Below are 24,556 nucleotides of genomic sequence, written 5' to 3'. Positions count from 1 at the left end.
GCTTCCATTCTTTCCTGGAAGTAGGCCCTGGCAACACATAGCAGCCTTTTATCCTTGTGTGAAAAAAATCCAGGCCTCCTAGAGGGAAGCCGTCTTGTCTCACAACAGGCACATACATGTAGGAATTTGCTGTATCTGGGTGATTCTCCTATTTTCTTGATAAATCACCCAGATACAGCAAATTCCTACATGTCTAGAAAGACTGGGAAGTAGTATTCTTCACTTGGAGGAATACTCTGGTTAACTGAGAGTGATTATGTATTACAAGTACTGATGACTAAGTCTTAAAGAATTAGAATGCAACTGATACATTTAAACATATGTGCTAAAATGATACCAAAAATAATTCAGCCTTCCTTTAAAGATTCAGAAGGTACTTTAGTATATTGTATGATCTTGAAATCAGTACTACAAACTTCATTGTTTGATACCATGAATTTAGAAAGTTGTACTAATATCTTCATTAAGCCAGTGAAAGCTGCTTTTTTTGCCAAATGTAATAAACATTCAGCTCAAAAAATATTTGATGAGTAATCACCACAACTAGAATTCCAATTAAAAAGTCTCACTCTTTCTGTTTATTTCAATAGCAAATTAATCATAGTTTTCTTGATCATGAGAATGGAAATAAGATTTAAAATAATATTTCAATCTTTGGTTATTATATAGGATTTGTAAATCTTAGGTCATTTTATTTTTCTTGGTCCAAGAGAGAGAGATTTTCAAAGTAGATTTGCACTGGTTCCATTCAAGGTCCTTTAGAAAGTCATCATTCCTTTTCCACACCAAAACCGGTGCTCTGTTTCTGTTTGCAGGTCTTTGGTGTCCACATGAACAAGTGGAAGCTGGACAAGAAGCTGGGATTCGTGTGCCTTTTCCTGTATGGCATCTTCTTGTGTTTCTCCATCATGACCGAATTCAACGTTTTCACCTTTGTGAACTTGCCCATGTGCAGGGAGCACTGATCCACTTGGCAAGGCCGAGGTGCCACTTCCTTCCTTTTTCTGTGCAATACTCAACACGGCCGGCACCCCCCCCAAGAGAATGGGGTGCTTCCGAAGGGCCGTGAAGTACAGTCTATCCTGCTCGCTGTTCTCCTCTCTGGTTAGCCCTGGCTCCCCTTCATTCCTCCTCTTTCTCACTTCCAACTTCCACCCTGTACACTCCCATCAGGAAAACTCCTGTGTCGATGTGAAGACTTTCCACATTCATATGATTTTTCAATCTCTTTCCCTCTGAACAGTGACTGGGATTCTACCTGGCTGCTACCTGGCGCTGAGCCAGACAGAACTTGCTCCAATTCCTCCTCTTTTTTAAGTTATTTGATGGAAGACTAACCTAATTTATGACTTGAGATTCTGGGGGAAACAGAGAAGAGGATACATTGATTGTATGGGGTGTTTTTGTGAGGATAATTATGGGGTTCTGGGTTTGGGGTTGTTTTGTTCTCTTTTGGTTTTTTCCCTTTTTTTCCAGAGAGCCTCTTTTTATGTCTTTTCCTCCAGTGTTTTGGATTATAATCAACAATCCAAAGGTCCTAAGTGCAGTGTTTTATGGGTACGGAACTCAAGGTACTTTGGAGTATGAGTGGCTTTACTGTTCATTAAAAGGAGTTGATGAGGCAACAGAGAATGACTTTTTTACTCAGAATTAGCCATCTCAAAGTCTTATGGGAAACATAGAAGGGAAAGCACATTGGAGGGAAGACAACACTTTCTGGTATCCATCATGGCTATCATTGTAGTTTTAGGATATTTCTAGTTTTCCAAGCAATAGTTCCAGCCTGCCTGAGCCTTTGGTGAGGGGAGCCCTGGCTCACACCATCCACAAGGTACAAGGTACAGTCTGTGTCATAAGCTCCCCTACTTAACTTGTGATTTCCTCTTGTTAGACTCGTTTTCAGGGTGACCAAGATAGAAACAAAAGGCTTCAGCTTTTTGTAAATGAGTTAGAGACACTGGTTTCTTTGAAAAGAAAGAAGCATACTTTGCACATACAGATGTCGATGAAGTCCCAATTTGCCACTCAGTAAGGAGTACACTGGACGCAGCTAGATTGCTAATGGGTGAACTTTCCCAACAGAACACTGCCAAGCTGACTCACCTCTCCCTGGAGAGTTAGAGGGAGGACGAGAAGAACAGAGAGATGGCACTTTTTAAAATGTAAAATGTGTTCAATGAAGACTTGCTCATGAGCATAAGTTAATTGTGAAAGTTTTTGCCAATCACTGCTCTTAATAGCCCTGCTATTTTGTATGATACTGTATCAATATGCAGAAAAATTCCACCAAGTTGAGAAACACCTATGCTTGTTACATTTGTATTTATTGAAACTATGGACCTTCCCCAAGCTGATTCTTGTATTTACTTTGAGCACTGATCATTCTAATAATTCAGGACGGTCTTCTCTCTCCACCTACCCCCTCCACACACACACTGCCCCCACGCCATACATATTCTGGTATCAAACGTAATGGCATATTACAAACTGATTGAATGTCTTTGTATATGGTACAAATACAAGTAAATGAGAGTAGAAGACCTATTTTTAAAAACAAAATAAACAAAAAAGGAAACCACTTATCTTTAATTGTAGCAGGAAACCTGTTCACAGAGCTGTTGCATTTATTGACTTTGTTGCACATTTGCACTTGATTATTTGAGATTGGTTTTCTTTGGACAGAAAGTATACAATAAACTTCTCTGATCTTTAGTCTTCATAAAGCACAACACATTACTTTCTATCCAGATCAGGGTCCATTTGGCATTAACTAGTCTGGTACCAACTAGTAAAAGTTGTCATACTCATCATATGAATATGGATAAATATTCACATCTGCAACTGACTTCTGTATTGATTTATCCAGAAATAGATGTATATAATTAGTTATCTTAAATAAATAAGATGTTGGTGATGTAGCAGAATGCAGAAATAAACAGCATGGATGATTGGATACCTTTAAATCATAAAGGAACTTTATACCCATTATTTTCTAAACTCTACTGTTAAGGCAGAATGTTTAGCACTTCATTCTGTTTGTGTGTCTATGCAAATTGGAAATTATGTTCTAACACTGATAAGATTTAGAATTTTTACTATGTTCAAATAGTCCATTTTATTTTATTCTGCCAGTGTTTACTCATGACATGACTGATGGTGATATTTCCCTACACATATTTGTTTGGGTTTTTTTCCTCAAAAAGGAGACCTTAAAACCATCATTATAAAAAGCCATATTTACAACCAATATAGATCTGAAGGAACAATTTACCAATTTTTGAAGAACTTAGGATGAATTCCTGGGCCAACTTCAAAATACAACTTGTTCCTCACCCCAAAATTCAATGTGGCTCAACTGGAAAAAATAGTGTGTGTGTGTGGGGGGGGGGGATGAACAAAATTTGATTTAAGTATCTACCAGTATCCATCTTAAATGGGGTCTAGCAAGACTGTTTTGAACTTTATCTGTGAAATAGCCATTATCTCACAGCAACAATATGTGGCTTATTTCAGGAAATATTACATCCTAATGGCATCCCTCTTACCTTTGTTCAATGACATCATTGTCACATATGTTAATCTTAGAATTAGTAAGTGCTTTAAGGTATTTTGGTTTTACTTGTCAGAAATATAATTATCATTTTCACTGCCCTAGGCAAGCAGCAGCATGGAACATGCCTTCAGACCAACTTTTAAAGACTGAATCAATTAGGAAGGGAAAAGTATCCAAAAACACTATGGAGCAGCTGCTGAGAAGGCTGGAGATGGGAGGAAAAGGAATGCAGGGGCAGGCTGGGGGTGTGCCCATAGGAAAGAAGCTCATTAGCTTCCTGTTTTAAGTAAATAATCTTGCTAATTAGGTGCTAAACTAAGTTATTTCTAAATTATGAACAAGTGTCCTCTAAATTTCAGTATCTTGGAGAAAAATTAATATCCCCCCCTTCCAATTTTAGGTCTCCTGATAGGTACTTATATATAAGCTACATTAAAAGAATCTTTATATTGGTTATTATATTTTGAAGAGGTTGTTCTTTTGCTCCTAAGGCTAGGCTATAGAGCTTGTTTTTGCCTAAATGTGCTACCCGCTATGAAATCATCAAAAACCACAGTCATTTGCTAAATCACTCAATGGGAAAAATTAATGGGAAAACCTATTTCCCACATTTCCTATGCTAACAGTGCTATTCTACAGTAATCATATAAAGTAAAAATGAAAATTGTAATTTTCCCCTCTGAAAAAAATGATTTCACACACCTTAGGAAATTTGAAAAATTAATCACAAAAAAATGCAACCAAAATGTGAGCCCCTCACAGTCATATGTAGTCTGAGGGGCAATCAAATAAGCAAGTTCACTTGGCCTACAATGTTAAAATGCTATTATTGTTTGTCATCTTCTTAATTTACTGGGGGGAGGGCAGGGGTGAAACATTTTTAAGTTCCTAATCATGAAAATATAACTGCAGAGAAAATTTGCACAATAAGATTGTTGGAGGACTGACCTCCTTAAATGGCTATGTACACAAGTGAAACAATTCAATAATATAGGCAACAAGAGATACACACTGGTCACTGTAAATCTTGTTTTTTCTTCCTAAGCAAATCCTTGAGAAAATCTTAAAGAGTGCAACAGGAGAACAGAAAACAAACCAAAATGTTGTTGCTTGTTTGTGAAGAACACAATACTTTAATTTCTGTGCTTGACCCCCTCAACCAGGTTTCTCTACCAAGTGTGGGACCCAGTAGCTAACCCCTTCAGTGGGTCTACAAAAGTAGACAGTTGGATTTGGGCCCTGAGAAAGAATTAAGAAGCTAATAGGAGAAAGTTGATAGAAGAACTAAATAGCTTTTGCCCCTACCAAAGGAAAACTCTGTACCTGCATTTTTAGAAATAGTGCACTTTTTTGTAGATACATGTTTTGTATTTACAACAGAAAATATGTGGGGGTGGAGGGTGGTTGGGTGAAGGATGTTTTTTAATGATGTTTATTTCATGGCCTTTATATTCTAAGCTCTCTACTTTAAGGCCATGAATATGCATGCTCTGAATTTGTGGTTTTGTATATGTTAAAACAACCAATATTATAAGCATGTAGTCTAAGAAAATTCCCAAAGCGTTTTTGGTTGGTTGGTTTTTATTGTTGTTTTTTAAAGAAAGTTGAAAATTTTAGACAATGCAGGTAGTAATGCATACTATCTCAGTCTGTTTGGGGTATATAAAATAGGGATAATATCTAATTTGCAGTAAATATATCAAGGGTAGTTTTATACCTTTACTTAATTGTTCATGAAAACATTCAGGTAGTAAGAATTTTTAAAAAATGAGCCAGGTATTGTTTTGGTGAGTGTGGAGCAAATATATTGCTTTGTGACAAACATATTTACTAACTCATTGTGTTTTGAACAGCATGGTCAGGAATTGTGAGTCTCATTTCCCCTTTAGATTCTCTAAGACAATGCTCTCTTTTACACACACATACTTGTTGTGTTTCATAAGATGTCAAACCTCTGGATGAAAATGTTTAAAATTTGGTCAGACTGGTTTTTTCTAAGCATCCAGATGCATAGCAGCATGTAAATATCATCATAGGGTAGATTTTGAAGTCTTTTCTCATGAGATTTGTATGTTCAGGAACAGTGATTTCATCAAAGTAAAGGACTTTAAGTATGAAAGCTTTCTCCCTCAAAGCAGATCAGCAACTCTTTCCAAATTTAGCATCCTAGAGAGTTTTCTAGAGCGTTGAGAAGCTGAGCAATTTGCCCATGCTCATACAGCAATGATGAATAATGGGCAAGATTTGAACTCAGATCTTCCTGACCCAAAACTCTACACAAACTGCCCCTCCTCCTAAGGTTTTAACCAATTAAATCAGTCTTAAAGTTATAGGTTCTTTTCCGGAGCATCTTAGGGAAAGTAGGGGAGACATTGGGAATTGATCCTATGGAAAGGTTTCTCTGCATGCTACACAGCATAAAATGATGATTTTCCCCCTGTGGAAAAATGTTCAGTCAGGACATTAAAATTCCACTATACACCCTTTCCAATTGCTTATCCTTGAGTATGCAATGTTGAATGTTGTGAGAATGACAACTGAAATTAATTAAACATTCTTCAGAGGTTATGAGCTGTGTGGAACTACAATTTTTCTTGCTTTTTTGTAAGGGGTTAAGGTGAGGTAATCTCTTTTAGGGTTTGCTATCTAAAAGATGGATAATTTCCCTACTTGGATTTTCATAAACAATTAACATGTACATAAAATTAAGCTTATATATGTACATACAATTATGCTTGTATGTTAAATATTTTTCTACTCACTAGAATTTTAGATTAGTAAATTTTTCTTCTAGACCTAGGTAACAGAGAGTAGTTTAACCTTCATCTAGTTTTCTGGACATGGTGGAGCCCAGTAACCCTGGTTCAGTAGAATTGCATCTAGATCATGCAATGAAATGAGTAGAGTCTTGAGTACCTATGGGATCCTTGTGCTTATTTTTGTAGGCAGATTTCTTAAGAGGAATCCTAGAGCTCATAACTAAAAAAGATAGAGTATACTTGCATGAGAATGAATTTTTGGCATCAGGACTAATTTTTTTTTTGAAACAAGAAAAACCAAACTGCTTTCTCAGGTTCATCATGGCTTTATTTTTGAGAACAAATGTTTTGTTTCTAAACTATAGCTTGTGAAGGTAGACCTGTTTTTCAAATGCTAAATACCAAACCATTACTTCATACTCACTAATATTCCTCTAGGCTTCCACGTACTTGAAAGAAAATATTCACTGTGGTTTGTTTCCAGAACTATTTAATCAGTCCCCAGTTTCTGAGCAGGTAAGATACCATTTACATTATAGCTATAATTTTATTGCTGAAGCATAAGTAAGATTCCTTTCTTGTTGCTGAAAAGTTAAATATTCTTTTCTATTTACATTAAATTATCCTATTTGTCAAAATTATTTCACTTTTCAGTAAAAATATTCTACCTGAGGCATAGATTGATTAGAAAAATGGATATTTAGTATATATATATATATTATATATATACACATATATGTATATATATAATATATATATAAAATCTTTCCTTGCTATTCATTGAGGCCTGCAAAACCTAATCCAATCAAACAAGCTTTTTTTTAACATGTCTAATATGTACCAGGCACTAGCTATGAAAAGACAAGCCAAAATATAGTCCCTGCCCTAAAAGAACTTCTATTTCATTTTGAATTGAAGCATTATTCCCTTGTGGAAAAAGAAAGTAAGGTCTATTCTTGATTATTCACATATTTATTGAAATATTAAATTACCATCATTTTGTATAGAATCATACAAATAGATTATGATCATCTTAATACCTTCTTTTTTGGCAGAAATCTACTCTACAAGTATGTTGTGTTTAGGGAGGTTAGCCACAAAGCCACAAAGATATGGTTATGAACAAGTCATATGAAAGGCAAAATTGCAGTAGATTAACTTCTGAGCAAAGGAATAGAGCGTTTTATTATCAGTTTAATTCACACTGGAAAATATTTGGACTTAAATTTATAGCAAAATGGATTCAGATGAATCAATGGAAAATTTTCTTGTTTACATGACATAACCATTTGTACTTTTCTAATCAAAGATGGTATGTTCATGTTAGCCTGTTTGGCAGGGATGTTATAATTCCATGACAAAATAAATGATTTGTCAGAATGACTATGTGTTGGTGATCAAAATGATTCATGAAATCATGAGGCTAATCTTGCCCTTGGGATTGCCCTAAGAACAGTACCCCACTGCTCAGAAAGCTTGGAAGCAAGTCAAATGAAAAATCAATCAAGATTTATTCAAATAGAAAGTTAGGAAAGATAGGACTTTGTAGCTATAGGTGGTCTGCCCAAAATTCAGACATGTACCATGCAAGAATACTACCCCAAAGGTCTTGCCTTTGAGATGTCTCAAATATTAAGATACAATGTGTGATCCATGTTACCCTTTGTTCTGTATCAAGTTAAAAATGAAAATGAGAGTCTTAATTAGTTAATACTGTCTATCAGCAAAGGATTTTTTTTAAGCAGAGGTCTTTTAAAGTAGGATATAATATTGTCAGACCTAGCTTAGCCTTCTGTCTGAAGGCAAAATGATGAACTAAATCATCCTAAAAAAAATCCCTTTGAACCATAACATGCTCTGATGATTTCCTTTTCCTTAAGAGTGACATATTCCCTGGGGGGGAAAATCTACTCCCAGGAAATTATTGCCAACCTGAGAAGCCGGCCATCATAAAGTTAAAATCTACAAGAGTTGTTTCAATTTCCATGGACCAAAGTGATACGGGTAATCTTTTAAATAATCCACCAATTTCCCCATTGCCTAGACATTCATAATGGCAGCCTTTCAGGAAAAAATAAATGCAACAACAAAAAAAGGCAATAAATGATTCCCATTCCTAGAAATTCTATGGAGAAACTTTGATCAGTTAAACATCATGTGAATCCAACCAGAAGAGTTTGTACCTAATGTGCCTTTGAATGGAAATGGAAATAAATTTTAAAACAATATATAGGTTTTTCTAAAGAATTTATCCAAGAGTATAACACTGACCAAAATTTTTAACTATTTTTTTTTACATAAAGGAATTCTGTTCCTTAACTATTTTAACACTGGTTGACAGGCTACTTATAATACACCACTTACTATTGTATAGACTAATTCCAAGACAAGACTATTCTAGAGCCAGTAGTTAGTTTTCTCCTGTGCATTCTCAGGGAAATCAATGTCAATTATATTATAGTTTCTTCTCAGAGATATTGCTTATGATTCTACAGGTCTGGAAAGTAATCTCCTCCTTTCCAAAAGCTGTTATGTTGCTCTTCCTTTATTCTCTTTATTACCACATGCCTCATTGAAGGTTGTGCTGTACACCTCAATATTATTAGTTTTTCAGATTTTTTCATCTTTCCAAGAAGATCTGACTACTCTTGAGTGCTTGAGTTGAAGGTATCCAAACCGAATACTGTTACTTGGTGCTGATAATCAGCCCAGATATAATAATGGTTGTTGTTATGAAAAATAAAAAATGAATATAGACATGGGGGGGGGAATGATAGTTCACTTAACCATAACACAGTGTGGGTTAAAAAGTGAGAAAATTTTATGTACTAGCTCATAATCTCTGGATAGGCATGGTAGCAATAAAAACATTCCTCTGCCATTGAATGCAGGCATTCAGTGAGGACTGTGTGATAGAGTAGAAATAGCAAAGGCCTGGGGGGACGTCTAGAGACCAGGGAGTTAGTCTGCCACTAACTAGATCTGTCATTAACTATGTAATCTTGAGTAAGTAATTTTATTTCCTTAATACTCAATTCATCTGTATAAAATTTAGGTAGAACTAGCTCTATGCTCCCAGAGACATGCATTATAAGGAAGATAGAGATACAAAATGGTTAACATGCTGTTTAGACTCACTGGTACACCATGCTTGGAATCCTGTTGTTATTGGTTCTTTTCTTGTCAGTCATCTTTAGGAAAAGAGACCTTTGCCAGAGTCTTATCCTGTATTAATCTCAGGGAAAATTACTAGAGTTTGGGGAGCCAAAAACAGGACTCCTTGTTTAAAAAAAAAAGATTGGTTTAATTCATTCCCCCTATAGCAAAGTAATGGAATTTCAATCACTATCCCTGAGGAAAAAATGCCCAAAAGGGCCTTTCCATTTCTGAACAGTATCAACTTGTGAACCAGGATCTACAATAAAATAATTTCTCATGTACATGGAAGATAATTGAGAGGACTGAATCCTTGGAATTAAGAGGCAAGGTCAAGCACATGGTCACTTTTCCCCTTGATTTTTAATAAAGGCATCACAGGAATCTAAAGACTTTTAAAAGATTGTTTCCTATGTACCAGGAATATTTGTTGAAAAGACAAAGGTGGGACTGAGAGTTAAAGAGTCAATCTGCTATTCCTTTGGCCATAAAGGATATAATTCATTCACATTAATCTCACAATATAGTAACATAAACATACTGAATGATATGTCATATAGAGGGTACCCTTTTGGAAAATTGACAATCCATTAAGAAACTCTTTATATGTTGTTTTTCCTAAAGAAAATAAAATCTTTAGTCGTGATATTTGCACTATACACAAATACATTAGTTATTTACTACTTTAAGGAAATCCAAATATAATTTATTAGCGATCATAAAATTCTTATTACCATAAAGAACAGAGGTGAGCCAATAGCCTGTGTTTGAACTACCAAGGTGAAAAGTGCTTTAGTATATTAGTATCCTAATATTAGATAACAATGCTGTCATTTTCATCATTCTGAAAGACCAATCATCATATATATTCAACTATGGGCCAAAATGGGCATCTAACATTAGCTTGTCTTCTCTAATAGATTTGAATTCTTATTTTACAGAATGAGATTAAATTGAGATTTATATTCAGCTACAATGTACTGAATATATTTAAAGCTTTTAAAAACTAAAGCTCAATGGTAGCTGACTGTCAACAGAATAAGAAAGAGAATCTATTCATAGGATAGTTATGAATATCATTATTTAGGATAACTCTGTGTGTGTATGTGTGTGCGCATACATGGTGTGTATGGGTATATATATATATATATATATATATGTAATATATATATATATGTTATATATATATATATGTTATATATATAGAAGAACATTTCTAGCAATTTTTCTGTTTTTTCTAAATATTGAATTCCAATCTCATCTCATGTCTAAACTGTCTTTATATTGCCCAGTAATATTTCTAGCCTGTTCTTCCTGTGCTACATTTGTTTTGGTCATCTCCTTACCAATGTTACCTATACACCAGCCTTCATTCTCATCTTTTACCCTATGTTGGACTCTGCTCCTTGCTCTATTAACCCAACTTTCACCTTGCCTGGAACCAGGGCTCTAAATCATGATCTGACTATCTCTATGCCATGTCACTTTACTTGTTAATCTCTTCCCCCATCTGTTGTCCTTCTAATTTTAAGTTTCAAAACCAATCTTGCTTGCATTTGTACCCCCTGGAATAAAAAGAAAAGAAGAAAAGTGCAACACAAAATTAATTTATTTTTATTTGTAGGGTTAGAATATTTAAAATAGGATGAGTTAGTCTAATGAATTATTTTTCTAATAACCTATTACACATTAACAATTATCCTGGAAAAGCATTTTGATCCTGAAATCTAAAGAGTTATTTGGTCCTACCTGTGCCATTTATTGCTTACTCCTTACTTTGGGTAAATCATTTCCTTTCTCTGGACCTTAATTTCCTCATCTGTAAATAATGAGAGTAGACCAACTGATCTGTAAAGTTCAATCCTTCTAAATCCTATGAACTTCTAGAACTTGAGTTTAACTCCATTCAACAAACTTATGAATAGCTGATCTTGTTCAAGTCCTAGGTCTACAAAGACAACAGAATTCCTGCCCTCGAGAAATTTACATTCTATCAGAGAAATCTATTAAATTAGTTATTTTTATTTACCTACTTTCCTCACACTTCTTACTAAACCACCTGGAGTAGATTTTTTGTCCTTCATTTTGAAGATCACAACATCAGGGATGTGATGCTATGACAAGCAAGTGAAATGGATTTTAGTGATGGGGTGCTGGTCACTTTCTCCTCCTGATCCCCTTGTGTCCAATAGACATACTTGAATAAGGATGACTGGAGATGGCCTGGATGAGATGCAATCAGGGTTAAGTGACTTGTCCAAGGTCACACAGCTAGTGAGTTAAGTGTCTGAGGCTGGATTCAAACTCCCATGCTTCTGACTCCAAGATCAGAGCTCTATCTACTGTGCCAACATTTTTTTTAAAAAGGACAGGTGTGTGATACACAGAGGAAAGAAGATTGAATTAGGAATGAGAAGATCAGGGTCTAAACACTTACAACTTTGAGAATTTGTGGATAAGGAGCTTACTGTCTCTCTGCATCTAGGTTTCTTATCTTTAAAATGAGAAGCTTGGCTCAGATGTTGTCCCTTTGCAGCTCTTTGAAAAATTGATGATCCTTCCAAGCAATCACACATTGGTGGTACAGCATTTTCTTCCTATACTGGGATACCTCTTATTCTGTGATCCTATTATCTACTTTCTCCTTAAAACCCAAGTCATTCTACTTTCTGCCTTACCTAAAAATTCTTCTCAGTTTAGCATTCCAAGTTTTAATTCTGGAGTCTCTAAACATAAATATCAGAAAATCCTCCTAATACTTTCTAAGGTCCTTTTCCACTGACTCACCCTCTCCCAGTGAAGGGTCTGCTTAAGGTGTTTTTTCTGGATTTGTATCAGGCATTTCACTGGTTAACTATCAGCCAGTTTTCTCTTAGGCATGACTTCAAAAGATATTCGGTGAATGCAAACATGATAAGATAGTAGTAGTCCACCCAGCTTTGCAGCTAGACCTGCCAAAAGCCTAGCAGTCAATATTTCCCTGACAAGCCCAGAACACTTTCACTACTCCTCCCCTCTCCAGGGACAGGCTGGGTGCTATCAACGAGAAGCAGTTTTTAGAAGAAATATATGAAGAGTGCTATAGATTATTTGAGTGGCTACTTTTTCAAAGTCATAAATGTGCAACATCATGATGCAGGCAGGCAGGCAGGCAGGCAGGCAGGCAGGCAGGCAGGAAGGAAGGAAGGAAGGAAGGAAGGAAGGAAGGAAGGAAGGAAGGAAGGAAGGAAGGAAATCATTATATCATAAAGCTATAGCCTAGTAAAACAAATTCCCCATACTGGTCATGTCCAAAGATGCATTTTTCATTGCTCATCACCTCTTTGTCATGAAATATTAACTACTCTGGAAAACAATTTAGAATTATGTCTATAAAAAGTTACTAAACTGTGCATGCCCTTTGACCATATCACTACTAAGTCTTTATTCCATCTATTTCTTCAATATGAAATACCTTGGAAATTTGAAAATTAAAAGGAATCTGGTCAGATTCTCCACCTAGAATGTTAAATGTACTTAGATGTGAACAATAGACAGATATTTTTCTCAACATCTTACAGATAGCTTAAAAGACTTTAATTTAAATTTTAAAAAAAGATAAAACATCAGTCTTTGTTCCATTCTTGATATCTGAGTTTCTTTTTTTCTTGCTTAAATATCTTTCCCATTTTCTTTTCCTCATCACATTTCTTTATCTGCAAAATAAGCAACAGAAAAATTTCTAGGAATTTAGGTCCTTTGAGATCCTTACCTGTGTGAGTGTGTCTGTGTGTGTGTGTGTGTGTGTGTGTGTGTGTGTGTGTGTGTGTGTGTGTGTAAGAGAGATTATAAAGATTCATTATGTGAGAACTAGTGCTTATAGATCAGCAGTTTTCTGTAATAAGAGTGGGCAAGTTTCACAGAGACAGCACACAGGCTGGGATTTGTTTGAAGTGATAATTGAAACACAGCTGGATACCTTCAAGATTCATAGCTAGTAGCATAGACAGGAAGTTGGGGGGAGATGGGAGTTGGAAATGGGAAGACTTGGAGCATTTCCTAAACTAGAGGATGCTCCAAGTCATCTGCTGCTTGGACATCACTAAATACAGCCATGTGAACTAGAATGAGAACTAGGATTTCCAAAACTACTAATGAAAGATAGTTATAAAGGGATCATCTTCACAGATTGCTACTAAGATTATCATAAGGAACTCAGGAATCTGTTTCAAACTTTTGAAAAACTAACATACTCTTCAAAACTCTCTGCTCCACCTCCTTCTATCTAGTAAAAACATTAATGAGACCCTATCTTAGAGACAAAAGTCAAAAAGTTGACTATCCTAGAATGAGTTATGTAAGACATAAACAAGGAAATGATCAATTTTATTCTGTAAAATAAAATAATAAATACGGTTTTAAAGTACACATAACACCATAAGAAAGAGAGAGAGGGAAAGAAAGACAGCCAAAGGAAGAAAAGAAGAAAGGGAGGGAAGGAGAGAAAGAGAAAGGAGAGAGAGAATGAATGAATGAATGGATGGATGGATGAATGAATGAATTTTGATCCATAATGTTCCGTATTAGTAAGGGTCTGAGACTAGTGAAATAACATTGTTGTCTCTAAATGCACTCAAGGCTCACAACCCAATTAAGTATGTAGTCAGATGTTTAAGGTCCTCTTTTTGTTTTTCTTATGCTAATGTCACATGATCTGGTGATTAGAACAAGAGTATAGATGAAATTAGAACATAAAGAAGTATAAGAAGAATACTTTTGATATCCTGGAAATTGTCCTGAAAAATTTATCCTTCTCTCCCTCTTTACACTTGTTTTGGAGTTTGCTTTGCTTCATTCTCATTGTAAACCTAACAACTGTGAGCATGACTAGCTTTGAATGTTCTTGGTCCAATACCACATGACAGGGATCACAGCAATAAAAGAAGAGCTGAGTTATGTTTCTCATTCAATTCCGAGTCAAGCTGTAACATTTTCTGAGTTTGGTCTGTTGAAATACAAAAGGTGCCATGATGCTTCCTACTATGACAAAAAATATGTAGACAGAAGTGTGCAATTGTGCCCATCCTGTTCTTAATCATGTACAGACTCTGGGACTTTTCAGTTTTCAAAGGGACAGAGAAATTAAAAGTTTATAAAGAGGTTTTATTCTACAATAGATTGTGGTTTTTTTCCCTTCACATGGTTTTAATATGTAAAAATGGTGAAGCCACAGGAAAAAAATTTGTTACCTTTTTAACTGAGTTCAGCTAATTTTGTCATTTCTGTATAAATATTATTAACTGTATGTCTTTCTTCATGTTTGTTTGCAATTTGTTGTAAAGTGCTATGTACAACTTGTATGCAGAGTTGTCCCAATTGCCTGTGTTAGTTAGATCTTTAACAGAACTGAGAGCATGCATTTCTCTGTTTTCTGATAACCATATGATCTTAGATTCTTGTATTTCTGTGTTTTAAAGTGTTATAACTATTGGTAAACATGAAAAAATTATGACACTATTGTCTAAGGAAAAACAAAAAAAAGTTTTATTAGATCCAATTATTTTACACAGTTTTTCATTTGATTTGATAATGTGTGAGCCGTCTTCTCAAAGATAATACAGAGTTTATGAATAAATCATCTCTCTGGCTCTAACTTAAATCCTTGGGGCCTGTGACATAATAGAATTGGAGTGGATGGGGAACCAACTGCTGGTCAAATGACAACTTTCTGGTTTTTAGTTTGGGAAGGATCAGATACAGGAATCAAGGTCCTGGTGACATTTTATAAAATCTCCGACTACTTTAGTAAGAAAACTAGAAGCCATTGGTATTTGGGTCTCTGCTCTCTGAAAGTTTAGAAACGAACTTTCACTTCTCAACTTTGCCCCTAAAATAAGATATATATATATATATTATATATAATATATATATATATATATATATATATCTTTGAGTTCACCTAGTCTAATACTTAGGACTATGAAATAAATTTAGATATATTTTCCCTTGAAAACCAAGTAATAAAAGATCCCTATATATTCTCAAGGTGCCTACAAAATTTTAGCTTATGACTGAAACAGAAGATCCTACCCCCATTTGGAACTTATTTGAAATCAGGTAGGGCTGCCACCAGTCTTGAATAACCAGAAGCTTCCACGAACAAACCTTGCTAGTGGGAACTCTCTCCCCACCCCATCCCAACCATGAAGGGAGAGGGCAAACAAGCATTTATTTATTAAGTACCTGCCCTGCAAAAGGCATCATATTCACTGCTTTACAAATATTATCTCATTTGATCCTAGCTCCCCAGCAACTCTAGATGATAGGAATATCAGGACAAACATTTTCCACTGCATGGAGATTCTGTGTGGAGTTTTGAATGGATCTTCAACAAGAGAGTTTCCATGAGGAGGCCGGTAGAAAAGGTCCCTATGGAGACTTTGCTTAGGATTTCAGATCCTAATCTGATTGGGGTGAAGACTAAGGCAATAGAAGGTGAGGATTATAAGGACATAGATTTAGTTCTAGAAGTGTCCTAAAAGGTCATAAAGTTTAACCCCTAATTTTACAAGGAAAGAAACCGAGGCATAAAAAAGTCAAATAATTTAATCAGGGATCATCCAGCTAGTAAATTTCTGAGATAGGTCTTTGAATCCAAGTCTTTATGATTTCAAGGGCAGCTAGGTGGTACAGTGGAAAGAGCACAGGCCTTGGAGGCAGGAGGACAGGAGTTTGAATCCAACCTCAGACACTAATACTTACTAGCTATGTGACCTTGAGCAAGTCACTTAATCCTGATGGCCTGGCATCCAGGGCCATCTCCAGTCATTCTGATCCATATCTGGCTCCTGGATCCAGATGGCTCTGGAGGAGAAAATGAGGCTGGTGACTTAGCACAGCAGCCCCTCACTCAAATCCAATTCATGGGCTTGTCATGGCACCACCATGGTCTTCTTCGAGAACAAAAGACAAACATCATCATCACGATTCCAAGTCTAATGCCTTACCTACTATGCCATGCTATAAGTTTTGACTAGTTAGTACTTCCAGAGAGGAAAGAAGGGCAACTTTGAGAAACCAATATGGGAGCATAAGTTCCATCAAAGCAACAATGGTCAGGGAACTATGGGTAAATCAAATTAGGTAAACCTTTGAAAAACCATAAAGCAATAAATAAATAAAAGCAACAAGGACACTTAAAGTTCTCTTCATTTTACAGATAATGAAGTTTTAAGTGATTTGCCCTAAATCCCACAGCAAGTATCAGAATCAAGATTTAAATTGAATTGTCCTGAAGCCATGTCCCCTCTGTGTTCACTACACCTAACTGTCATGGATAGGGATATCAAGAAAAAGTCATGGTCCTATTTGAAGACTATCTCTAGAGTACCTATATATCATTACCCCTTGTATTCCTAGCAGTCTCTTCTCATGGCTATGTGCCATAAGCTTGAATCTGGGATCAATGAAAGCTTCTAACTTGATGAACTCATCACCATCTGTGTCAACAATCTTGAAATGAGAACCTGCTATATGTAGGGAAAGCATCAAGGAAAAAGAGATTAGACCACAACAGATGACTCTCACAATGATGGACACTCTAGGCTTCCCAGAGAGCAGATATATCTATATGATTTTGTTTCAAGTGAAGGCACTGACCTCAGCATTCCAATGTTTACAAAATACTGTAATGAGAATAAATGTTAGTGGTAAAAAAGCAAGATGTTCCCAATCTTGGGTATGATTCTCTTCCAGTGTTGGGGTTGGGTCTGAAATAGTGAAGTTTGAAGAAATTGGAAATTTGGGGGCATTCTCTCTAAAAAAGCTCCCCCCCAAATTTAAAGTAGTCCCTGGTACACCACGGACACCTGGTGTACCAGTGTCCACTGTAGACCCTTGATCCTGACCTAAAAGAAAAACAGCAGCTTGATTATTTTACAGAAGTGTAGACTTAGAGGCAAACAGAAGTTGTGATTTACCCAAGGTCACACAGCTAGAAATTATTTGAGGTTTGATTTGAGCTCCCAATCTTCTTGATTCCTTGACTTGGAAAGCTAAGTAGCACAATGGATAGAGTGCCAGCCTGGGGGTCAGAAACAACTTCATCTCCCCAAGTTCTAATCAGTCTCAGACACTACCTGGGAATGACCCTGGGCAAGTCAGTCCTGTTTGTCTCGGTTTCCTCATCTGGAAATGGCTAACTTCTCCAATATCTACCAAGAAAACTCCATATAGGGTCTCAAAGAGTCAGAACAACAACTTCCTGACTCCAGGACCAGTGTTCTCTCAGCTGTATTGGTTAAAAGGAAGGGACTTCAAAGATTCTTTTGCCTTTGAAAAGGCAACTCTCTGGTTTTGAGTTTGGGAAGGATCAGATAAAGGAATCAAGGTCCGAGGAAACTAAAGCTAAAACAAGTTAAGTACTCTCTCCAAACAGAGCAATGTAGCTCAATATGACTGTCTGAGAATTGAGAAAAAAGCTAGGGCTGGCTTTAGAGGTAAGCAGATTATGGTTTTATTTGAGTATAGGAAGCCTTCCTTTCCCTTCATGATTATTTCTCTAATATTTCAAAATTTGAGATAAGATTTAAAATGCATTACTGAATCCTTAGGAAAGGAACTGGAGGAACTGAAACATTTATACTAAGGTGCCAACCCTAAGCATTCAATCCTCTCTTGTGAGCAGGAATAAAAACAAAGCAAGAGGACACTGGTCCTGAAGACAGGATGTCACTGGGAAGCAGAGGAAAAGACTCATTAAAATAAAGCTAAAAATAAGTTCAAGTTCTAATATTTGACAATTCTGCCTAAGATTCAACCTATTACATTCATCTTGATCGTTGTATTTCCACATTAAATCTTATGAAAAAAATAAAAACAGAAAAAGTTGAAACTCAACTCTTTCCTTTTGGTTTTGCTGTCTAGTTTACTTTAGGACCCTCAAAAATCTGGGAGTTGGTGGGAGTGGAGGGGTAGGGAGTCATACTGGAGAAAGAAATAAGATCTGATCCTGCACACTGTAGGCCAGGAGTCATATAACAGGGAATTACCACTTGGTGGGACAAAGGTGACCATCAGAAAAGGAAACCTATTAACCTTGACTCAGGGTCCTTCTCTGGTAGGAGTTATCAAAACTCAAATTTATTTCCCTTTCCATCCATCAATTTTCCTGATCTTGAACAAGTTGTTAACAGAGCATTGTAATCAACTTAATCTCACCCCATAAAAAGTCACAACTTTTAACATTTATTGAAGACTAACACATGAACTTTCAAGAAAATATCTAGCTAAAGACAAACATATAAATCTATCCAAAATGACTTTTAAATTGAAAGGATAAACATTTATTCAAATAAAACAGAATTCTATTATAAAGTAATATTTTTCCAGGGAAACAATGAATTTTTTTGAAATTAAGTCACAAAGCCAAACACAATAAAGAGAAAGGGGAGGAGAAGAAAAAGGTCTATGGCCACATACCCATCAATGGTCTAAAAGAGAGAAAATTAAAGATGTGGCCTGCTCTGGTCAAAGGTCTTGCAGAAAGTCACAAAATGGGTCTTGGTCTGGCAGAGAACCAGAGAGGTAAACAATTGTGGAAGGGCTGCTTCAGAATCAGAAAAAAAAAATGTTCTGTATCCATTTTCCCCAATATTTTCAGTCTAGTCAAATATAAGCCTGAGTCTTCTATACGTCTGCATATATTTTCTGCATATCAGATCATGCGGTCAATTTAAGAATATCGTCCTAAAAAAATAGTAATGGTGATTTACAACAGAAGCATGTGGAGGTAGAGGATATTTGTCTGAGTACAGTCTGAAAAAAAAGAATTCAAGGACAATCCCTGAAAGTCTACCTCTTGCATAAAGACAGAAGTTTGAATTCCCTAGATAGCATCATCCCAGAATGTAGTCTTTTAACCAAATAGAGACATATCCTTGACAGGACTAGCTCTGGGAGTTTCCTCATGGGTATGGGCCCAGTTTGAGAGTTCCTGAGTTTGGGCACCAAACATTCTAGAGCAGAGGTCCTTGACTCAGGGTCCACAGATCCTGAAGAAGTCTGCAGATAATTTTCAGAGTTCATAAAAACTGAATAAAGGAAAAAGATTACATCTTAATTTTCACTATCCTCTGACAGAATTTAGCAGGAATTTAGGGAAAGGAATCCATAGGATTTATTAGCATGTCAAAGGGATCTATGACACAATTTTTTTTTTACTTCCCTGTTCTAGAGTGAAGATTTTCTGATGCAGCCCACCCTTTGAATAAAGAAGAGACTGTCCTTGTGGTTGCACAACATCCTACTTGGAAAGCAAAGCCAGTGGTTTGGACAATGTAGGTGATATTCATCAGCGTTTCTGATGAGAAAGGGTGTGTTTACTCAGCAAACTTCAAAGTTGACTTTAAGAATGAATCTAAACCTCAGGCACTAAAACTCTTGTAGAGACTGTGAAGGAGTCTTTGGGAAAGAAAAACTCATCAGGATGAAGAAGGGTTGATCCCCTAATTATATTTAGTTCAATACCCTTCTGAGAAAAGTTGAGGCATTATTTGAAGCATTATTCACGCTATCCTGGTCACAGTTCTGGGGTGCTATAGGATCCAATGGATAGAGTGCTGGGACTGAGGTCAGGAAGTCTCATCTTCCCTAAATTCAATTCTGTCCTTTAGATATCTACTAGCTATTTGAACTCTGGGCAAATCACTTAAACTGGTTTGCTTCATCTGTAAAATGAGCTTGAGAAGGAAATGGCAATCAGCTCCAATGTATTTGACAAAGAAAACACCAAATAGAATCACAAAGAGTCAGACACATCTAAAAAAAATGAATGAATGACAATTTTGAGTGTGAAACAGACCTAAGACCATTTAGTTCAGACCTTTCATTTTACCTTTAAAGAAACTGAAACCCAGAGAGGCAGTTGCCATAGAATGAAAAGAGTGAGACTAGAAACCAGAAAACCTGGTTTGAGTCCTGGATTTCAATAGTCAATAAAGATTTATTAAGTATCTACTACACTGCAAGCACTGTGCTGAGTGCAGATAAGTGGATCTGTCACTTACTAGTTGTATGATCTTGGAGAAATACCTCTACTACCATGATTTCACCACTAAATTAAGGAGTAGGCTAGATGATTTCAAATCACCCTTTTGTCACCAATATTATTAATTCTATGAAAATACTCATCTGAATTCTTGGTGATTCATTCCCTTGGAAATGCAGAGGAGAAAGAGATGAAATTAGATCAGGGAATGGGTCCACTAGGCTTTGCACCCAGCTGTCTTTCCCTACCCTTCTTACAAATCTGCTTTAATTTTGACATTTATCCCCATCCTCCAGAGGAATGAAAAAATCTGACACCCACCCCCAAACACTCCAAATACCTCCAAATGAGTCATTGTCCATTGACAAAGGACTTCAGCTCTATGAGCAGAATTGAAATAGCTCAAAAGAAAAAAAAGATATGCAAATTTAGAGAATGCACCCCAAGTGTTCACATAGTTTATGCCCAACCTGTAGAAGATTCCAAGCTTTTATTGGTCTGATGACAGATACATGGAAACTTAACTCCAACATGGTGGCATCATTTTGGTCCTCTTTGAGAACAGAGCACAACAACCAACTAATTGATCCTAATTAGACAGATATTCAGAATGGTTCTATTAGTAAGAATGCTGAAGTCTCAATGAAATTGATTGAAATTAAAACTGAAAATGTACAAATTAATATATTTTACATGTATAGTAATCCCCAATGCTGTTTATATATACCCTTTATGATTGGGAAACAAAATGCTAACAGTACATGTTAAAAGTTAACAAAAGTTAGATGTCTCGAAGTTCAGAAGACAAATTTTCAAATCTCACCCAGTCTCACCCTGCACCTCAGGCAACTTCCTAAGCTTATTTCCCAAGGAAAATGAGTGAATTCACCACATTGAAGAAATCACAGAACCTTTAATATGATGGTGAAGGACAAATATATTTGGTTAAAAAAAAATCTTGTGTTCCAATAGTACTACTAGATGAGTTCTAGTTGATTTGCCAATACTGTTTAGGAAAACAAAATACAAGCATCTGAAAAGGATATTCATATGATAATGGAACAAATAAGTATCTGTTGGAGGTATAGATTATATAGCACAAAAAAAGTGATTATTAGCTTTTCAGAGTTGCTTCTCATTTTAGGGCAGCTAGATGGCTCTGTAGGAGAAAGAGGCTGGTGACTTAGCACAGCACCCCTTCACTCAAATCCAGTTCAAATGCTTGTCAAGGCATCACCTCCCTGATATCATGATTTTCTTGAAGGACAAACAGCATCATCATTATCATCATCATCATTCCCCTAGACCTCAACTGTTTCCACCTGACCCTCTTTCCTTCTCACCTTGGAGGCTAGAGAATAATTAGCCATTTAGAGAACAATTAGCCATAACCTGTTACAACAGCTAGCTTTTAGCCTAGCATCAATAATATGGTGATCCTTGTAGTCTTCTTTCACTGCTGTCTAATGGAGCTTATATCAGAGTAAAGGTTAGAACCTTCAGTTAGGGAAATTCCTAACATTCATTCAAATAGGTTTGGCTCTCTGTCCTCAATTCAAGTATTGTGTTATCTCTAGATAACCCCTGACTTCTTTATGTTTCAGGCAAAAAATCGGAATAAAGGACACATTTTGATAAATTGGAAGAGCTTATTATTATTAATAATAATCAATAGCACTTATACAGAGCTTTAAATTTTGCAAAGCATTCTTAACCACATCATTTCATTTGATCCTCACATCAACCCCTGTGAGTTGGAATTTATTATTTTTCCTATTTTACAGATAAAGTTGAGGAAACTGAAATAGAGAGGGTGATTTGCCTAAATAATGAGTCTGAAGCAAGGCCTGAACCTAGGTCTTTCTGATTCCAAGTCCAACACTATCTCCCCACCTGTCTTACCATCACAGTATGTGTTACTAGACTGGCACAAGAAGGGGATTTTGGAGAGAGCAGACTGGAGGATGGGACAGGTTTACTTCAATCCTTGAAGAGAGGAGTACAATTATTAGCTTCCCTCTGAATACTCTTGTAAGATGCCTGCAAGGCCCATCCATCTCTCCTTTCATGACCACAGTTGACCCTTCTGCCTGGTTTCTCCTTTTCATCTTTTCTCTTTAGTTGCCTCTGTGCCTCATTTCTTTCTAGTTCAACTGGTAACATTCAAGGCAAGGAACCCTCTTCTCACACCTGCTGCTGCTCACTTCTTATACTTCCTACTGCCTCTTTTTGGTCTGTCTTGTCATGTCTAGAGTGTCCTTTAAAATATTCCATGCTAGATTCAAGTTTCCCCTGAAGGTTCAAAGATTGAGAAAGGCTCAAAATATTCTCAGGTGCAGAAGGAATGTTTGTCCCTCAGATGTACAAATCCCAGAACGCTAGTCAGTTCTCAAACTCCTATTACTCTAGAAAAGACCCTAGACAAAGAGTCAGTGGGTTAGAATTTATATTCTGCCATTCACACTTTGGGCTAATAACTATACTCCAAGACTCTTTGTTTCTACTCCATAGACCCACCCAATCCCACAAGCATTTACTCAAATTTTCCATCTCTACTCCATCTAATCTCTCCTAGAAAATGTTGAAATCTAACCAAAGTAATAAGGTTGTTTCCTCAGACACACATCCTCAATCAATAGACATTTATCAATTACCCACTAGGTGCCAGACACTACAATAAACATTGGGAATACAGGCAAAAAAGATACTCCCTACCCTCAAGGGTCTCACAGTCTAATAATACATAGTGTTGGTTTTCTCTTTCTAGGAATACTTTGGGGCTATGCTCTGTAGGTTTAAAGGGATCCAAATGGACTGCCTTTCTGCTTCTCTCCTACACTCTAATTTTCTGACATTTCAGTCTTTTTTTGTCTTTTTTTTTAATCCATGGTGTTTAGCATTATCTCTGGAACATATTGTTCACTGACTGTAACCCTTAAAGAATATGATTGAATACAGATCAATTAAATGAGTGTAGATTAGATTTAGATTGATATAGATAAATTGATTGATTTATCTAGCTACCTAACTACATATCTATGTTTCAATCCATTTACCACCCCCCCCAGAAGACCTATAAGACCTAGAATTCTCAACAAATTTGGGTTTTTTTTAAGTTCTCTTTGCAACACTTTTATAAGGAAGACTCATTTTCCTGAGTTCATATCAGTTCCCAGATGAGAGTTTCCTTATGTGTAAATTGAGCTGCAGAAAGAAATTTATTTATCTGAAAAATGGATTGACTACTCTCTTAGACCCCTTCTAAAATTATATAATTTTTGGAGGGTTGGGGTTGGGAAGGAGTCAGGAGAATTTAGTTCTAGACAGAGTATTGCCACTATAAGAATACAGAAGTTAAGTCACCTCTCTCCTTACCTAAAGGCAGCTAAGTGGTAAAATGAATAAAATACTCTGCCTGGAGTCAGAAAGACAAATTCTAATCCAGTCTCAGACACTTAATAGCTGTGTGACTCTAAGCAAATCATTTAACTTCTATTTGCCTCAGTTTCCCATCTATATCTATAAGGGCAGCTGGGTGGCTCAGGGAATAGAGCACTGTCCTTGAAGTCAGGATCCAATTCATGTACTTGTCTTGGCTTCACTTCTCTGATGTCATGGTCTTCTTCGAGAACCAAGAACAAGTATCATCAACATCATCATCTCATCTATAAAATTTTTCCAGGGTTGTCATGAGGATCAAATGAGATAAAATTTGTAAAAAGCCTCTAGCACTGGAACATGGTAGAATATAAATATCAATGTTTATTCCTTCTTCTTAGAATCCTCTTTCCTCAGTAAAAAAAAAAAAAAGAAAGAAAGGTTGGAATAAATCATCATTCAAGATCTCTCATATTCTATTCTTGATTTGGGACAGGAATTATAAAGGAAATGTGAGACAATGAATTTGTTGAGTTGTCAAGGAATCCTTGGGATATGACTTAACTTCTTTATTTTTATAATAGCAATGTCCTATCTAGAATTCTACTTAGAAGGGTCTTAGAGAGTATCTAATTTACCTATTTTACAGATGTGGCTCTTGAGTAGACAGTGGATATTTTGAAA

General features: G+C 36.2%; 1 protein-coding gene across 4 annotated transcripts in view; it reads left to right on the top strand.

The window, feature by feature from the left end:
* SLC24A3 (solute carrier family 24 member 3) overlaps positions 1 to 15,357 on the top strand; it is an 835,148-nt gene extending 819,791 nt beyond the window's left edge. For 2 of the 4 annotated variants that reach the window (XM_074209362.1, XM_074209363.1), the window contains exon 17: positions 816 to 15,356. In XM_074209362.1, the coding sequence (XP_074065463.1) occupies positions 816 to 965 (150 nt within the window). In that variant the 3' untranslated portion in view covers positions 966 to 15,356. Of the gene's footprint in view, positions 1 to 815 lie in introns of all 4 variants that reach the window. The other 2 variants (XM_074209360.1, XM_074209361.1) reach the window with 2 other exon arrangements.
* The last annotated feature ends 9,199 nt before the right edge of the window (positions 15,358 to 24,556 follow it).

The sequence above is a fragment of the Macrotis lagotis genome, chromosome 1 (assembly GCF_037893015.1).
Source record: "Macrotis lagotis isolate mMagLag1 chromosome 1, bilby.v1.9.chrom.fasta, whole genome shotgun sequence".
Lineage (NCBI taxonomy): Eukaryota > Metazoa > Chordata > Mammalia > Peramelemorphia > Peramelidae > Macrotis > Macrotis lagotis.
Note: the sequence above shows the minus strand (reverse complement) of the source record. Positions and strands in the feature narration are given on the sequence as shown.